Below are 17223 nucleotides of genomic sequence, written 5' to 3'. Positions count from 1 at the left end.
AAGCATTGAAGGAGATTTCAGACCATTTGGTACTAATTCCTTATAATGTTCATATGAATATATACCATTGACCATTTTAAGATGAATGAGCACTTAATTATATTGTCATTTCTATCTTGTGGTAGTCAGAAAAAGGTTTTCAGCTCTGAAGGCAGGCCAAACTACATGTTTTGAAATACATTTATTATAAAGAGTATAAAGCAGAGCAGGCCAAAATTCTATTGCATTTCAATAAAATATGTCTGCCTCAGATATTTCTGTGTGATACTATGAAATAACACATGTATACTCTGTTCAGACAAATGGACAGCATTGGGTACAATTGTGTTATAGAGCAAAGAACTGCTGTGTATTCCTGAGATGGAGGAACATCATATTAGGTCTTTCTCATTCCATTTGGCATTTGTAGGGATAAGATGGTCAGCAGTCTGAACCAAGGATAGGGGAAATCAGTATTCGTATACTGAGTTCCTGGCACCAGGGTAGAAAATGAGTGAAAGCTGAAGTCCAAGATCATCTTTGGATACTGCAAAAAAACAGCAAGATCAGCATGCAATGTTCTCTTGCAGCCATTATGCCAGCCATTTCTTGGAGGTGTACGGCAAAGTGAAAGGCTTGTATTGCTGGTTAGATTATTATTATTCCATTCTGAGACTCTCATTTTCTTCTCTCACTGTTAGGTGGGTTTTCTGAGCTGTTTGGCTGTGTTCTTAAGGTTTTTCTCTGTGGCTGGCATCTTCAGAGGACAGGAGTCAGAACTATGTGTTCTGTGGAAAGATTATTGCTGTATGGGCTTTGATTAGATTGGCTACCCACTAAGGCATTAAGGCCTGACCCCCAACCCCTCTGGTGCCATGGTGCAAATACTAATCATTGCCTTCTGATAGTATGGCTGCCATGTAAAGGTCTACAATATAGCCAAAATATATATCCTGAAATGGGCATGTCATCTCACAACCTCAGATAAAGTGGGTTGGCATGTCTCTCAAAAAGCAAAGGATGAGTCAGCCCCCATCTGCATGTCCAATATTTGGGTACATAATAGAACAGCAGCTTTCTGCATGTGTCTGTTAGAAATATTACTGTATAAGAAATATAGGCAAGAAGATTTGCCTTTTAATTGGGCAGCACACTCAGCCTATTTTCAGGAAAGAACCTTTCAGCTGCATACATAGAGGTGTAGAGGCAAAAGCGGTCCAACCATGTTCAATAGGTATAGTAAAAAATATAGTATTCAAGGTCCCCAGGAATACATGTTTAAGGGTGTTTAAGATCTGTGCTGTAGATGTTCACAGTCCACTGGTTAGAACCCTACTGTAAAATACTGTGCATGATAGGGGAATTGTGTAACTGTCTTTGCAGTTTTCTGACCATCCGTTGTATGATTAGGTGTGCCACTGAGTGCATCATCTAGGTATGTCTGAGTGTGTAACAGACAATTGCAACAATTGGCCAATTGGTTATGCAATTTTGGGTTTGTGTTGTACAAACTCAACAGGATTCTGGTCATTGAGAAATACCTTTGCAATGGTACTCTAATAGCTGGTTGCTATTCTTTGGCTTCAGTTTTGTATGAACAGAGAAACACACTCTAGAATTAATTTAATCTCAAACTGTAAATTAACTCCACAGTCTTTTATCTGTATTAGTTCAGAAATCTAAAGCTTATCCAACTAAGTACTCTGAGCTATTCTCAAAGTAAATATTTACAACTGCCCATGTAACAGCTCACAGAATAGCAATAGATACAGACTGTAAAACACTTGAGCACTATAATCATCATCAGTCATAATTGAAATAAATACTTTAGTAAACAGAATCTATCTGTATCTCTTCAATGAGAAAAAAATTCAAATGGTGCTTATGGAGTTTCTATTAGAATACTCAAAATACAAGTTATATGTAATTTCTAATTATAGGCCTAGGTACAGCACTGAGCATATGTTTACATTTTCTTATTTGCCTCAGAGAGCCATTCTTGTTATATTGCTAGCACACTCTGTTAAGAATCAGATTGGACACAGATCTTTTATAGGCCTGAAGGCTGTATGGCAAGGATAGGAAATGTGTGGCCTTCCAAATAGTGTTGAACAGCAGATCTCACTGTACTGGCTAGAGCTGATTGGATCTGCAATCCAACAATTTCTGAAGTGCTACACATTCTGCATCAGTATTATGAGAAGTATATTTCTAGTGTAACAAGCCCATCACATCTGGAAAAAAACCACAGACTAGTGAATATAGAGCGTTGAGAAAGTATCATACTCAGAAAGGGAAAAATAGAGCTCGCTATTAAATTTGAACCATTTTTAAAGAGCTATCAGTTCTCCCTGACAGTGACTGCAGCAGTTAAAAGTTATATTTTCATATCTAGTATATGGGTGAAAACGTCCAATGTTCTTCTTTGGTGAAAGGAAAGAAGATGCTGAAGGCTCAGCAAAAGGAAGGTCTGGTGATGCTTCTGCACATGTGCCAGGATCTAGCACTCTTAGTACCTGGAAAGAAATATGATCATGAATTTTTGTAATGAAACAAAGCCTTATTATGGTTGTTGTGGGTTTTCTGGGCTGTTTGGCTTTGTTCTTAAGGTTTGTCTTCCTAACGTTTCACCAGTCTCTGTGGCTGGCATCTTCAGAGGACAGGAGTCAGAACTCTGTCTGTGCTCTGTTATAGTTTGTTCGATAGTATCATCACATTTTTTTACATTTACACACTTATTACATTTTTGCCACTGCCAATAATATTCTTGTATATCTAATAAAAGCAGTAAAGGTTGATCAGGAAGAGGCAGTCATTTTATCCCTAACACTGTGCTGAACTGGGAGAGGTGTTACAGCTTCAACATTAAATGGAGCAGCTCTAGAGATTGAGTTCAGTTCAGGTTGCAGAACTGCCTATTCTTCACTCCTGGTTGCAGTATCTTTTGCGCAGAGAGGAGATAAGGGTTATTCTCTGTGATGATGATGAAATGTAAAGGGTAATAAAAGACTTCTAATTTGAAAGAGTAAACAGAACTTAGTATGGCCACAAACTGCAATAAAATCAATTTGAAGCAAACAAGTTAGGACAAGACATCTTTGAAATATTAAAAGCACATGGTATGGACATTACTTGTTCTTGTAGAGGTGTGGATAAGAAAAAATTCAGCTACCTATCTTTCTAAGATGGGGTGGCTGCTTTTCAGATATTGATGGATTGCAATTCCCAACACTCAGCCATTGGCTGTGCAAGCTGGGACTGATATCTAGAATCCAACAATATATAATGGTCCATAAGCTGCCCAATCATGATGGTGTAGGTTGAGGATTGTGCTGCACTCTCTTTAAGAGGGGCAACTTTCAGTGAATACACAGTTCTGGTAAACTGACAGTTCTAAATTTGTAACTATTAATTCATATGTTCAGATTCTGTATGTGCTCTTGTGCTAAATATAAAAGCTTACCGACTTAGCAATAATGGCCATCCAATAAAAAGGACATGTTTTGCATTTTTCAAAATTGTGCTTGAAACAGCATCTTAATGCTCCAAAGAGGAGCAAACAAATTTATAAATAAATTGTGAGGCTACAACTGAGGGTACTTACCATTTCAGCCATTTTCTCAGCAGGGGTACTGCAGAGTTCTGTTGGTGAAGAATTCTTTTTTGGACTGTTAATATTGCCAGCATTTCCAAGAAGGTGTGAAGTTACTGCTCTAGCAAGTTTATGATTTACAGCTGCTAGCTCTGCTGTACTATGTGGCTGTGCACTAGGATAGTATGTTTGTTGTCTTCCCCATTGCAGAGAAACCAGCAGCTCCTCCAGCAACCTGTACAGGGAAAAAAAAAAAGATTTTAATCAACATTTTAGGCAAAAAAAAAAAAAAGGTTTCATTGGTCCTAGAGGTGATGTGAACAACAGTGATGGGCGAGGCAGGCTTGAAGTAGGTTGGAAGGTGGAGGCTAGCACACAACTGCAGCAATCAAAAGCTACAATTATGCTGCTGATACAGGGAGATGGCCATGTGTAGTTTCTGACTAAAATTTAGGATAGGAAATATAGCATGAAGAAAACTAGTTGTGTAACCTAGAGCAGTGGTTCTTAACCTTTGTTACTCGGATGTTTTTGAATTGCAACTCCCAGAAACCCCAGCCAGCACAGTTGGTGGTGAAGGCTTCTGGGAGTTGCAGTCCAAAATTCCTGAGTAACCCAAGGTTAAGAACCAGTGACCTAGAGCAGTGGCTCTTAACCTGGGCGATAATGCCCCCCAGGGGGCGATTTAATTTTTCAGGGGGGCGGTAGAACAAAAAGGGGCGGCGTGGGGGCGCTGGAGCAGAAGGGGGGTGGTAGGGGGGCACTGGAGCAAGCCAAACCTGTTCCTCCAATCTTAATTTAGTTTCATAGTTTTCGTCTTGAAATTTTTAGTTCCTGCATTGTGGTTTGTTTTTATGCCCTTTTTATATTTCTCTTTGCGTCTTAAAATTCGCTTGCAACTAAATCATTAAATGTTACTTTTTGGGGGGCATTTCATTTTCTTGGAATTGAATTTTGTTTTCAGGGGTCATTGGATTTAAGTGTAATAAATAAATAAATAAATAAACAAATAAATAAATAAATAAGATATCATCACCGTGGGGAGGGGGGCGATGATAACTTCCTCAATGGCTCAAGGGGGCGTTTCTTTCAAAAAGGTTAAGAACCACTGACCTAGAGCATCCACACAGCCTTTGACTGAAAGAGAGACCATGGTAGGACAACCAACTAAGTTAGAATTATTTCAACCCAATCTTCCATATTTTCAAGGGGCTCAAATTTTGTTGGTGAGAATGTAAACAGTGAGAAAATACTCTCTTTGTATAGGAGGCCTCAACCCATATCAAGCCTGCAGGACCATATCTTACCCAGTGAATATGGGTGCATTTCCTATTACGTACTTTAAAACCCGTTGTGGTATCTTAAAGGCTAATAGGCTGGAATCCTATTGATGTTTGTGTAAGGTTTGACTTACCTGCTGCAGCTAATTGATGATGTGCTGAGATGTAGCTCTGTTGCTGTCAGGGGCATAAAGAGACATGCAACTGAGACTGCCCCACCATCTCATCAATTAGCTGCAATTAACTACAGCAAATTACTTCACATGAACACCAACAGGATTTCTGGCCATAGATGTATAAACATTTCTAGAAAAATAAATTTCAAATTCACAACAGCATTATAGATAATTAAGAACCACAATGGGACAGGAAACTAGTAAGCTGGATACAGATTCAGATCACAATCCTTAACAGCAGCAACACTAACAACAGATTGTTTTGATGTGAGAGACTCCCAACTTTTGCAAAGCTCTGCTAAGCAATTGCTGTTTGGGTAGAACTAACAACACAACCATTTGTTGGCCCGTCCTGGGCCCTACAGGACTTAAATAATTTCATCATAAGTAACAGGACTTTATCCCTTCTATGTTGAACAGTGAGAGCCCTGGTACATCCAACAGACATATGTCCCCCATCCTGAGTACTGCCACAGCCCCAATACAACCCCCCTCCCCCTTGCTTTTTAAAGGGTGAATTCCAACCTGGAGAGAGGAGACACAGCACAAGCTTCCATAATGTCTGGAAGTGAGGAAATCAAAAGATCAGTTCTCCCCCTCCAAGGTCAGAGCTAAGAGACAGGTGGCTTTTTAGAGTCCCCCCTTGAACTCCCATCAGTCCTGACTAATAAAGCCAGTGGTAAGTGATGACAGGAGCTATAGTCAAAAACTAAAGAAAAAGAAATGATAGGGAACTGTTACCTACACACAGTCCTAATATCTTGAAAGGGATTTTCTTTCCTTGCTGTAATTTCAGGACAATGTCCCAGGACTATTCTGTTAAGTTAGTTACATGTAAACCATATTCTCCCCAACATGAGTAAAGAAAGCCAACACAGTCCCCTGAACAGTACAGAAAATGAATGGCTGCCCTGCTTTCTCAGGGTTTCTGACCCCATGGAGTTCTATAATTTTGTTCATCCATGTGACACAGCATGTCACATGTCTTTCCAGACCTTCCCCAAAAACATGTGGAGTTTGGAAGTGGGTAGTACAGGACCGGATCATACATCCACAACTCCCTCTACTTGTGTTTGAAGATGAATGACTCTGTTGAGAAATGAATGCTTTAATTGTGTTTGAAATCAGTATTTGAATGGGAATTATGTGTAGCTAATTGAGTCTAGTTCCAACCTAATGTCTTAAGGCTTAAATCAGACTTTGTGATATGTTCTAGTTTAATAGAGCCTGGCTGTGAAGTTCATTTGTTGATGAGCTACATTATGACCTCTCACTGTTGCTGTGAATGGTTATACTGCATTACCTTGCATCAACCTTGTGCATGTCATGGCAATTTGGTTCAACTATTCTGAGTTTACAAATATGCAAATATATAGAGTAAATCCACATAGTGAGTAAGTATAAGAGTGAGCTCCAGTCATGAAAGCTTATGCAACAATAAATGTTCAAGGTGATACAAGGCCCTTGATGTCCTGTCCCCCACCAACAAAACAAAGCACTTAGTGATCAATGGGCACTGACAGAAGTTGCCAAATTGCATCCCTTTCCAACAAGATGAATGGTCATAGGTTGGAAGCAACACATATGTTCATACTTTTGTGTAGCAATCATTTCTTGGCGAAACTGATCACGTTCACATAGTAGATCCTGAATTGCACTTTGCGCATCTCTGGTTTGACGCTGGAGAATTGCTCTGGAGTTAGTGAGCTCATCATTCATGACTCTGAAGAAACAAGAAATGCCAGTTGCATCTTAAGCAGGTAAAATAGATCCATTTACTTAATATTTTAATTCATACAGGATAGCTGGTAGGATAGTAGCCTGGGCTGTGGAGTCAGAGGGAACTTGGTTTTCTTCTGTGCCTCCCAGAAGAAGGGTCATGCTGTGTAGCCTGAGGCAAGATGCATTAGTCCCAGACTGCCCCCAAAAGAAAGGAATGGTAAACTGCCTAGAGTGGTCTAGTATGACCAGATAGGCGGGATAGAAATAAATAAATAAATAAATAAATAAATAAATAAATAAATAAATAAATAAATAAACAAATAAATAAATAAATAAATAAACAAACAAACTGCTGCTGAGAACTCTCTACATAGAAAACTCTAGAAAGGATGGCCTCAAGAATCAACTGGATGGCATGCAATTTGAAATAGTTTTATACAGGACATTAGCAGCTAATTTGCTGTTGATATTTATGGATTATATCCTGAATTGCTGTTATGAATTGAACACTAAATGACATGTAACTTCAGCTGATAAACTTTGAATCAAAATATATTAATATGACATACAAACCCTCCTAGAAAGAGCTCAATGAAAGACATAATGCCCTCCTTTTATGTAAGAGATGGAAAAAGTTTGCCTTTCTGATGTTGCTAGATTATGTTCTAGCAGCTCTTAACACTGGGCCTGTTTCTAACATATGGAGGGCAACACTTTGCCCACCCTACTTTATACCACAGCCCCAGTGAGGTAGGTGATATGGTGACTTAAGGACAAAAACTCTGAATTTGTTTGCTAACTTGGGACTTGAACTGCCACTACTGTAGTCCAAGTTATGCACCTTATCTCTTGCATAATTTTAGCTTTTTATCTGTGGAAATCCTATCAAAGCCAGCAGGTTACAGTCCCACTAAGTGCCATACAATACTGAAGTAGAAGAGTAATTTTGGTTAGTTCCATCTCCAGAAACGTCTTGGGTGGGTACCTCTTTTACTTTAAAGTTGTGGTGATACTACTCATCAAGAATTAACTGGAAGACATTGTTGCCACCCAACTCTAGATCGTAGCATTTTGGATTGCAAAACAAGCCAATATATGTTAAGGAAAGAAACACGAACAGGAAAAGCAGCATGCAGATCTGCTGCCTGTAACATGCTCATTCCTCTATATTTACATAGAAAAGGAAATCAACTGGTGTCAGCAAATGAGCTGTAGGCCACTGTAGGCTGTACTATCTGTTGCTGCAACAGAGGAGCAGCAATATTAAGAAAGCCTGTCCCTCTCTGCCAGCTACCTTCCTCAACAGTGGCATCTCCAGTGACATCGCCACATCACCTTTGAGGTGTCTATGGATTTGATGTGGACAATAAAGTTTAGACATGTCCCCCACCTGCAATTTTTCAGGCTCTTTACAAACATAGCTCTAGTTAAGCACCAAACCATGACTCCCCAATAAGTTTTCCCTTATCCCATATGGGGTTCTCGAATGTCTTCCAACAACTTAGGACAGATTTATATCTACCTTGAGAACTTTCCTTGGGAATCTATTTGTTCCCATTTGAGGAGGAAATGAGGGTCACTCTATAGCCAAAGCCGTATTATTCATAAGGCTGACTAGGCTGCAGCCCAGGGGCCCCACGGGGACTAGGGCCTGTCAATTCTTTTCTTGCTGAGGCACCTGAGGCCTGTCAGCTGTAGTAGGGTGGAAGACTGATGTGCTGGAGGAGGCCAGAAATACCTGAAAGCCTTGGGGCTCAGTCATGGGTTAATACAACTTTGTCTATAGATTGTCTCTACCATGCCCAGTAGGGAAATTTGGGTTATAGCATCATAGACACACACAGTCATAAAAGAAGAAAAGAAAAACCCTAAGAACAGTTTCTTAATGCTAGTTTCACACAGGTGATTACAGGGACCTACTGACTCATAACATCAGAGGTTAAAAGAATAAAATTTGACCACATGGTAAACTGCTTAGACTGTGTATTCGTCTGAGAGTCCCAGACTCTCAGTATGCCTTCAGTTGTTGCCACTAATTCCACATGCAGGCAACTGTGGCCCTCCAGCTGCTTTTGGACTGCAGCTTCCACAATCTCTTACACACTGACTATGGTGGCTAGGGCTGATAGGGATTGCAGGCCAAAATTATCTGGAAAGCCACAGTTAACCTGTCCATGTCTTCTGTAGCGGCACAACCATCTATCAAGACAGCATTTTAAAAATGATACTTCTGCACAATACCTGCTTGCCAGGAATTTGCTCCGCCAAACATCACATTGTATAGACATGCGCTCTAACTGTTCAGACAGCTGAGACACGTTGCGCGCCAGGGCCTCATTTTCAAGGATCAGCTGGTTTTTTTCACGTGCCATGCGCTCAAAGTGATACTGCAGGTCATCCCCTACAGAAGCCACAAGTAACTTCTTCAACTCCCGATTGACCTATAACAAATGAATTGTTTAGTGATTGAAATCAGAACATATACTAATGAAGAATGTGACTAGGTCTCCTTTAACTTATTGTTGCAATTACTCAACATTAAGGAAGATGACAAGAGAGCTGTGTTGAGTGGTAGTACCCATCATATAGTAAATATTTACATCCTAGAACACATAGCTGTGCATTTGAAATAAGAATCCCAGACACCTAAATTAAGAAATATTCACTTAGCCATTACTGCAAAATGTAGGGCTTGTGATTTTTGTGTGTGTGTGCTCTAATAAAGGTATCACCCACTATTTTGGATTACAAAAAAAAAAGTTAATAAATGAAAAAGATAAAGGCTTTGGCTTTCATACACCACAACATTTTGCAACCTCAACTGGCTGGAAACAACTGTGTTCATGCTACCACTCTCTGTCAACTGTGTCCAAAACAGCACAGCCAATTAAGTCAGCATGTTGATCTTTCAACAGCGTCAGTAGGCACTGTTCATGTCGCAAAGCTGGAAGTCTCCAAGGCAGATGTTACTGAAGGACTGGCATCATGTGGAATAATTCATGTACTCAAATTGACTAGCCATATAATACCAGTATGTTTGTTTGCCTTTGCAGTAGAAATGGTAGCTTAAGAGAGGGATCTGCTAATCCATCCCCACACAACTACTATTAACATTTCAAAGCAAGTACAGGCAATCCTCATCCTGGATCGTGAGTCACATCTAGACAGAATTAAGTATAGTGTACACACACTACTTGGAATGTTATACTCCTGAGACATTTTTTCATGGAGATGTGAGGAACAAAGACTTAGTGGGAAACTGTGTGGCAAAATTATGATTTAATAATTGCTAGTGCACACATATTGGGAAATCTTACTGACACAGAACAAGGTAAATCAATATTGTTTACTCTGCTTACACTGTCTCTCATTTTGTGTGCATAATTCAACACCACAAGACAAAATTACTTTGAAAGAAACATGCTTATTAAAACCTGCATTTCGTCCACATAACTTATTTCCTAGATTAAAGTGGCCACATCAACTGCAATTACATATTTAGGGCTGCTTCTGATATGACTATAGTTAGAAGTGAACTCCACAAAGCAGCCAACAGGCTTAAAAGATTGTTTTTCATTGTATCAACCTATATGCCTGCAGAAGAACCAGGCTGGTATATAACGGCTTATCTATGGGAGAGGACATGGAGGAAGAATTATTTTAAAAAAAATACTGGTTATGTGGAACTTACACAAAAGTACAAACTTCTTACTGCTAGACCTGACACCTCTTTTTGCATTAAACACTCATTTTCTATTGCATATAGAACGCCATGACTTGGGCTACAGTTTTAAACACATTTATTAGGAAATAAGCCTCAGTGAACACAACTGCGTTCATCTTTGAGTGAATTAGTATGAATCTACATGAAGGCAGAAGAAACTGAATAAATGAAATAGAATCATCCAGATTTCCCCAAAAAGCATACAATCACTACCAGAACAATTCAGCTTAAGGCAAATACATAATTCTGGGTTACTTAGCTTGTAGTTACCTGCTTCATATGTGTATCTGGTCTTTAACTAGAAACCATGAACTGGATCACCTTACCTCTGTCTGTACATGGAGCTGATTGGAAAGGCCTTCCTTATCCTGTAACAATCTTCTTTCCGAGTTCCTGAGCTTCTCTACTTCACTTCTTAGCTCCAACAGCAATTTCTTGGGATCTGAAATTCCATCTGACAGAGGGAGGGCCTCTTTTAGATGTCCTGCAGATTTGGATGCCTTTGTATTTTTGGTAGGAACCACATGGTTTATAGCAGCCTTGGGAACCAATATTCGTACAGCTTCAATCTCCACGGCCTTATCACCATAGACTTTCCCTAGCTGAAGAACTCCAGGACTTAGTGAAGGAAGAGCTTTCTTGTGTGGGCTACGATGGGCATGGCTTGCTGCAGCATGGCCTACTTCAACAGATTTTGGTGGTTGCTCCGTTTCCATGCCATCGCCAGGTCCACGGATGCGTGACGTGGCATACTCACCGGAAGCTTGGGTACAGAAATGTGAAAAGTTAACACAAAAGCACATTTGAATAAGAAAAGTTGTCACTGGATTTCATCCTCAGAGAGGTAACCTTTTGAAGGAACTCACTGGCCAAAATCCTGTTGCATAGCACCGTAAATCACCCTAGAGTAGGCTCAATGAATTAATAAGTATTTGGTGAGTAAGCTCCTCCATATGTTCCATTGATTCAGTGGGCATACTCTATGCCAAGCAAGCGGATTTTGGCCACTGTGGATCTTCATTAAGAAAAACAACCAGCAGCAGCTACAAAGGTCTTGGAAGGACCATGGCTTCAGCATGGAATTAAAACATGGCCAAACTAGAAATCCAACACAAAAAGAATGCCTACTACAAAACTAGATGCAATGCCAATGTAAATAATAGCTGGCTAATGATTATCAGAGGCATTTAAGTGCTCAGTTCCACCAAGTGATGCATAAACAAGAACAACTACGTCTCACTAGATAACATTTAATATTCATTGCTGCTCGCCTGAATACAAACAATAACCAGCCTCTCACAAAACCACTCCTGGTGGTTTTTAGGTGTTTTTTAGACTGTAGCCAATGGCTGTTTTGGCTGGGGATGATAGAGCTGTCATTCATAAGACTCGGAGGGCTCTATATTAGGAAAGTTGGACCTAGGAGATATTGTCTAACAATGCTTCTAACAAAGCCTTACTTTTTACAACTACCTGCAGGATGTTTCTCTTGATGCTACATCGAGTTTTGAAGGAGGGTGAACACTTACTGCCGTTCTGTAGAGTTGTCATTTTGCTGATGGGACCAAATGCAAGGAAGAAATATAAAACCTTTAAAAAGGAGGAAAAAAATAATCGCAATCAGTCACAGATGAGAGCCACTCATTCTCTTGAACAGTGTACAGAATCAGTAAGACACATGCTGTCCCAACACACTGACCCAATGCAACAAGAGATTTCTATCTATATACAAGCACCCACAGATATGTATAATTAATAAGAATATGGATTAGCTTCAGTGTTCATCCAGGATCTACATGAAGTGCCTGGGTGTACACACTAGTGTGGAGACATATCCAGTTCAGAGTAACCATATTTTAAATAACATTTTAACAAATATATTCAAAGTAGATGCAGCACTGTATTTCACTAGATTAATTTTCAGATTGACAACATCTTTCATTATTTTTACTGGATTATATAAATGAGATTATTCAACCACCAAAAATGTGAAATGGTTTGGAATTTGATAGCTAAAATCCTGTTGTGCAACTCTGCTGGTCTCTCCACTTGGACCAGAGAGTTCTGGACAGAAAAGGTTTAAAGAGCAAGGCTCCAAATCTCTGTTAAGTCACCAGATGGGCAGAATGGGCAAAAGCAAGCATATTGGTAAATACATGCCCTTGGAGGTTGTGAAGAGACACCTCAGTAAACCGGATTCCCTGTACCGAATTCCTAGGGATTAAGTGTAATTTGGGCTTTATAATACTTTTTCTACATTGAATAATTATGTCTGATATCATTTTTAAATACATAGTAACAAAATAAAATGTACCATAGAAATCACTATATAATAAACTTATTACATACACCAAAAAAAGTGTCTCGTTGTTGTTTTGTCGTTAAGTTGTGTCCGACTCTTCGTGACCCCATGGACCAGAGCACGCCAGGCCCTCCTGTCTTCCACTGCCTCCCGGAGCTGGGTCAAATTCATGTTAGATCTGTTTTATGATTAATATCTTGTGTCTGATTTTGTCATGGGAAAGGCCATACATGAATGTCCAATCAAACTAGAGAATATAAATATGAGGATCAGAAGGATTTGCTCCTATTTGTCCTTCTCCAAAATACAGACAGAATAAACTTGCCTGTAGCGACCATGTATTTATTTATTTATTTATTTAAAATATTTTTACCCCGCCTTTCCCCTTAAAAAGAACCTGACTGGATTATGTAATTGAAATACAATATTTAAAGTAGAAAGCAATCTGTGTACAATGGTGCTTTACATTAATAAAATACAACATTTAAAGCTAAGAACAATTAATATAAAGAGGCAGCTTACATCATTAAAAGACAGTATTAAGTATTAAAGCTAACACAATAAGAATACAAATATTAAAAAGGAATAAACACTACTCTGAGAGACGGTGAACACAAGTAGTATTAAAGACCCTGTCAAAGCAGTAATGCAAAACAAAACCACACTCATGTAGCCAGTCACTGACGGAAGGCTTGCCTGAAGAGAAAGGTCTTTGCCTGCTTGTGGAAGTACATAAAGATGGGGCCAGCTTGGCCTCTTGTGGGAGGAAGTTCCAAAGTCTGGAAGGAGCAACAGAGAAGGCCCTCTCCCATGTCCCCATCAGATGCACCTGTGAAGGTTGCGGGACCAAGAGAAAGGCCTCACCTGATCATCTTAACAATGCAGATCTTAAGGTTAGCAGTCTCATGGGCAAGCATATCAGTACCAATTACCAAAACATGTGTCACTTTAAATTTTAAAGCTTGTACAAGAGCCACTGAACAACAATGTTTTTCAAAAGACATTTCAGAAATATGCCATTGCTGATGATAGTACAAGATGATAGAATCCACACAGTTGCATTTCCCATCTCCTTCCCTTCAAATTCAGTGGCAAACTTGGATTAAGAGGGGAACTTATAATCAGTCTCTTCCAATGTACCCGAAAGTTTACTTGAAGCCTACATAGCTGAAGAAGATTCAACAGCCAGAAGTTGTTGTTGTTTAATCATTAAGTCATGTCCGACTCTTCGTGACCCCATAGACCAGAGCACCCCAGGCCCTCTTGTCTACCACTGCCTCCCAGAGTTGGGTCAAATTCATGTTGGTAGCTTCGATGACACTGTCCAACCATCTCATCCTCTGCTGTCCCCTTCTCCTCTTGCCTTCACATTTTCCTAACATCAGGGTCTTTTCCAGGGAGTCATCTCTTCTCATGAGATGGCCAAAGTACTGGAGCCTCAGCTTCAGGATCTGTCCTTCCAGTGAGCACTCGGGGTTGATTTCCTTTAGAATGGATACGTTTGTTCTCTTTGCAATCCAGGGGATTCTCAAGAGTCTCCTCCAGCACCACAATTCAAAACCAACAATTCTTCGGCGGTCAGCCTTCTTTATGGCCCAGCTCTCACTTCCATACATCGCTACTGGAAAAACCATAGCTTTGACTATGTAGACCTTTGTTAGCATGGTGATGTCTCTGCTTTTTAAGATGCTGTCGAGGTTTGTCATCACTTTCCTCTCAAGAAGCAGGCGCCTTTTAATTTTGTGGCTGCTGTCACCATCTGGAGATATCATGGAGCCCAAGAAAGTAAAATCTGTCACTGCCTCCATGTCTTCCCCTTCTATTTGCCAGGAGGTGATGGGACCAGTAGCCATGATCTTAGTTTTTTTTTTTATGTTGAGCTTCAGACCATTTTTGGTGCTCTCCTCTTTCACCCTCATTAAGAGATTCTTTAATTCCTCCTCACTTTCTGCCATCAGAATGGTATCATCTGCATATCTGAGGTTGTTGATATTTCTTCTGGCAATTTTAATTCCGGTTTGGGATTTATCCAGTCCAGCCTTTCGCATGACATATTCTGCATATAAGTTAAATAAGCAGGGAGACAATATACAGCCTCCTCGTACTCCTTTCCCAATTTTGAAACAGTCAGTTGTTCCATATCCAGTTCTAACTGTTGCTTCCTGTCCCACATATAGATTTCTCAGGAGATAGATAAGGTGGTCAGGCACTATTTAAGAACTTGCCATAGTTTGCTGTAGTCCACACAGCCAAAGGCTTTTGCATAGTCAATGAAGCAGAAGTAGATGTTTTTCTGGAACTCTCTGGCTTTCTCCATAATCCAGCACATGTTAGCAATTTGGTCTCTAGTTCCTCTCCCCTTCGAAATCCAGCTTGTACTTCTGGGAGTTCTTGGTTCACATACTGCTGAAGCCTACCTTGTAGGATTTTGAGCATAACCTTACTAGCATGTGAATTAAGTGAATAGCTGAAGAAGATTCCACAGCCAAAAGTAAGAGACCCTATAGTTGGCTGAAGAGCACTCAACACAGGTGCCTTTTTGATATCATGACATCAGCTCCAGACTGGACCAACAACATTAATTTATAGGAAGCAGACAATTGAACACTACACACGGTGCATTGATTTGGAAAAGGAAGTTGACTAAGTGTGCAATCCTAATCATACATAGGCTCAACTCAGTTGAACTCAATGGGATTTAATTTGAGAAAAGATATTTTAAATTGGGCTATCACGTTACTTCTTGTTTTTCCGGATTTCAATCACCCACATCACCAGTTCAGTTGCAGGGTTAATGTTATGGGAAGAGCGCAGCAGTTCCCTCAGGCAGCTGATTTGTGGTATGAGGAACAGCAACAAAATTAGTAATTTATTTTAAAATTGCAGGGCTTATTTTTCATAACAGACAAGTGGATTGGTGATTATGGGAACTTTTGCTTGAGAGGCCAACATACCATGACTGACCTGGGCACTATGTAACTTGACTATCTGCCGTGGCTGCACTTCAGGCAGCATAACATCTTTGGCTGGTCCTGGTATTTTGTATTGTACTTTTATGTACCTCTGGCGTTACATACAGTCCTTCAGTTCTCTTTTATCTTAAAACTACTTTGCTATAACACATACTGCAATATGTGGCACCAGGTGTATTTAAATAAATCATACTGATTTATATAAAAATAAAATATTTTGACTATTTAAATAAAAATACCAATTGTTTAAAAAACTGGCATTAAAACTGGTTTTAAAAAAAACCTTGATTTTTATCCAGGATAAAAGCTGACAATGGTGTGTAGCTTTCACAGACTACACCTCACTTCATCAACTGCCTGGGCTGTTGTCTTGGTTGGGAAATCATTTCTGTTTCTTCATAACGTCGATGGATTTCCCCTCCAGGATATTGCTACAATGGAAGACACCGAATTTAGCTCTACAGCCTAGAAATGCACAATCTTCAAATAACATGCCAATTGGGGGAAGACTCGAAACATCTGGTAAAGGGGACTGGAGCCCATGGACCCTAAGACCAAAGAAAACACATTCTCGTTTAAGGTGTCACAATTCTTTGTTTTAAACAGATGAATAAGGCTACCTTCCCGCCCCGCTGGATGTTTCTATATCGCATTCACCCCGGAATACCATCAATTGACACTGAGTGAAACAGCTGTAACACCAGTAAATACCTAGCGAGACGACACTTCTACGGGGAAAGCAGATTCTGACAACCGATTTTGAACTACGTGTACATAGTCACGGTGAAATTTCGGCAGGGACTGGCTCGAGGTGTTTCTCCACAGGAAAGCTTTTAGAAACGCAGTTGAATCCTTCGTTACAGGACCCCTGAGCGGCAAACGACTCCTACTCACCAGCCGCCTTCCTCAGACCCACTTCTTTTTCACGCCTCTCCTCCTACCCTCATCCTTCATCCTTCTGCTTGTTCTTGTGGAATGACTTCCGATCGACTCGCTTCCGCGTGTAGACGTTTCCAGGTAGACTTACACGGGCGGAGATCAACCTCTGAGAGGTCCCTCCTTCCCTCAGCAACGGAGCACTTCGGAACTGTGGGGCATCTAGAATATGGCCGGGCGTCTCTCCTCGCCCTCCCGCCCAGAGACAGCAGCGAAGGCGGGACTTTCCGTTTATTTTTACACGAACTTTTTTTTTCACGTGGGAATATGCAGTTTGCGCTTCTAAAACGACACAAGCGCAAAAGACCTGCATGGGAAGTCAGTAAGAGCCAAAGGTTTCTAAACAACAAGAGAGAGCAGAACTGTTCTAAGGTCAGACCTTCGGACGTCACCACCTGCAACTATGGAGACAATGTCTGCGTGGATCATTTTACATCGGCAGGGTCATTTTTAAACAATTAGAATTCTACAACTCGGGTTTTTTTTCATTTGTAGAGAGGAAAACCCAAGACTCCTGTCTTTGTTTCCAAAATGATTTAT

The 17223-nt window shown here is 40.2% G+C and overlaps 1 protein-coding gene across 2 annotated transcripts; it reads right to left on the bottom strand.

Moving 5' to 3' along the window:
• Positions 1-166: 166 nt before the first annotated feature.
• Positions 167-17055, bottom strand: BLZF1 (basic leucine zipper nuclear factor 1). Of its 2 annotated transcripts, none has more exons than XM_020784916.3 (7): positions 16459-17055; positions 12003-12063; positions 10800-11236; positions 8991-9190; positions 6622-6750; positions 3584-3806; positions 167-2495 (listed from the first exon to the last, which is right to left on the bottom strand). In XM_020784916.3, exons 2-7 carry the CDS (start codon positions 12022-12024, stop codon positions 2310-2312), a joined length of 1197 nt encoding a protein of 398 aa, XP_020640575.3. In that variant the 5' UTR covers positions 12025-12063; positions 16459-17055; the 3' UTR covers positions 167-2309. The 2 variants fall into 2 exon arrangements, with proteins under 2 accessions (XP_020640575.3, XP_020640574.3); XM_020784915.3 differs by having other exon boundaries at positions 16642-17052.
• Positions 17056-17223: the final 168 nt, after the last annotated feature.

This window comes from Pogona vitticeps, chromosome 3 (genome assembly GCF_051106095.1).
Source record: "Pogona vitticeps strain Pit_001003342236 chromosome 3, PviZW2.1, whole genome shotgun sequence".
Taxonomy (NCBI): domain Eukaryota; kingdom Metazoa; phylum Chordata; class Lepidosauria; order Squamata; family Agamidae; genus Pogona; species Pogona vitticeps.
The sequence above is the reverse complement of the archived record's forward strand: the minus strand, read 5'-3'. Positions and strand labels throughout refer to the sequence as shown.

What these genes read in the sequence shown, in the direction of transcription:
- BLZF1 (XM_020784916.3), bottom strand. Translation starts at nt 12,024, where the DNA reads ATGACAACTCTACAGAACGGCA. An exon ending in AGCTCCATGTACAGACAGAG is followed by an intron (nt 9,191 to 10,799) that starts GTAAGGTGATCC and finishes CATTTGTTATAG; the next exon opens with GTCAATCGGGAGTTGAAGAA. An exon ending in AGCAAATTCCTGGCAAGCAG is followed by an intron (nt 6,751 to 8,990) that starts GTATTGTGCAGA and finishes TTGTTTCTTCAG; the next exon opens with AGTCATGAATGATGAGCTCA.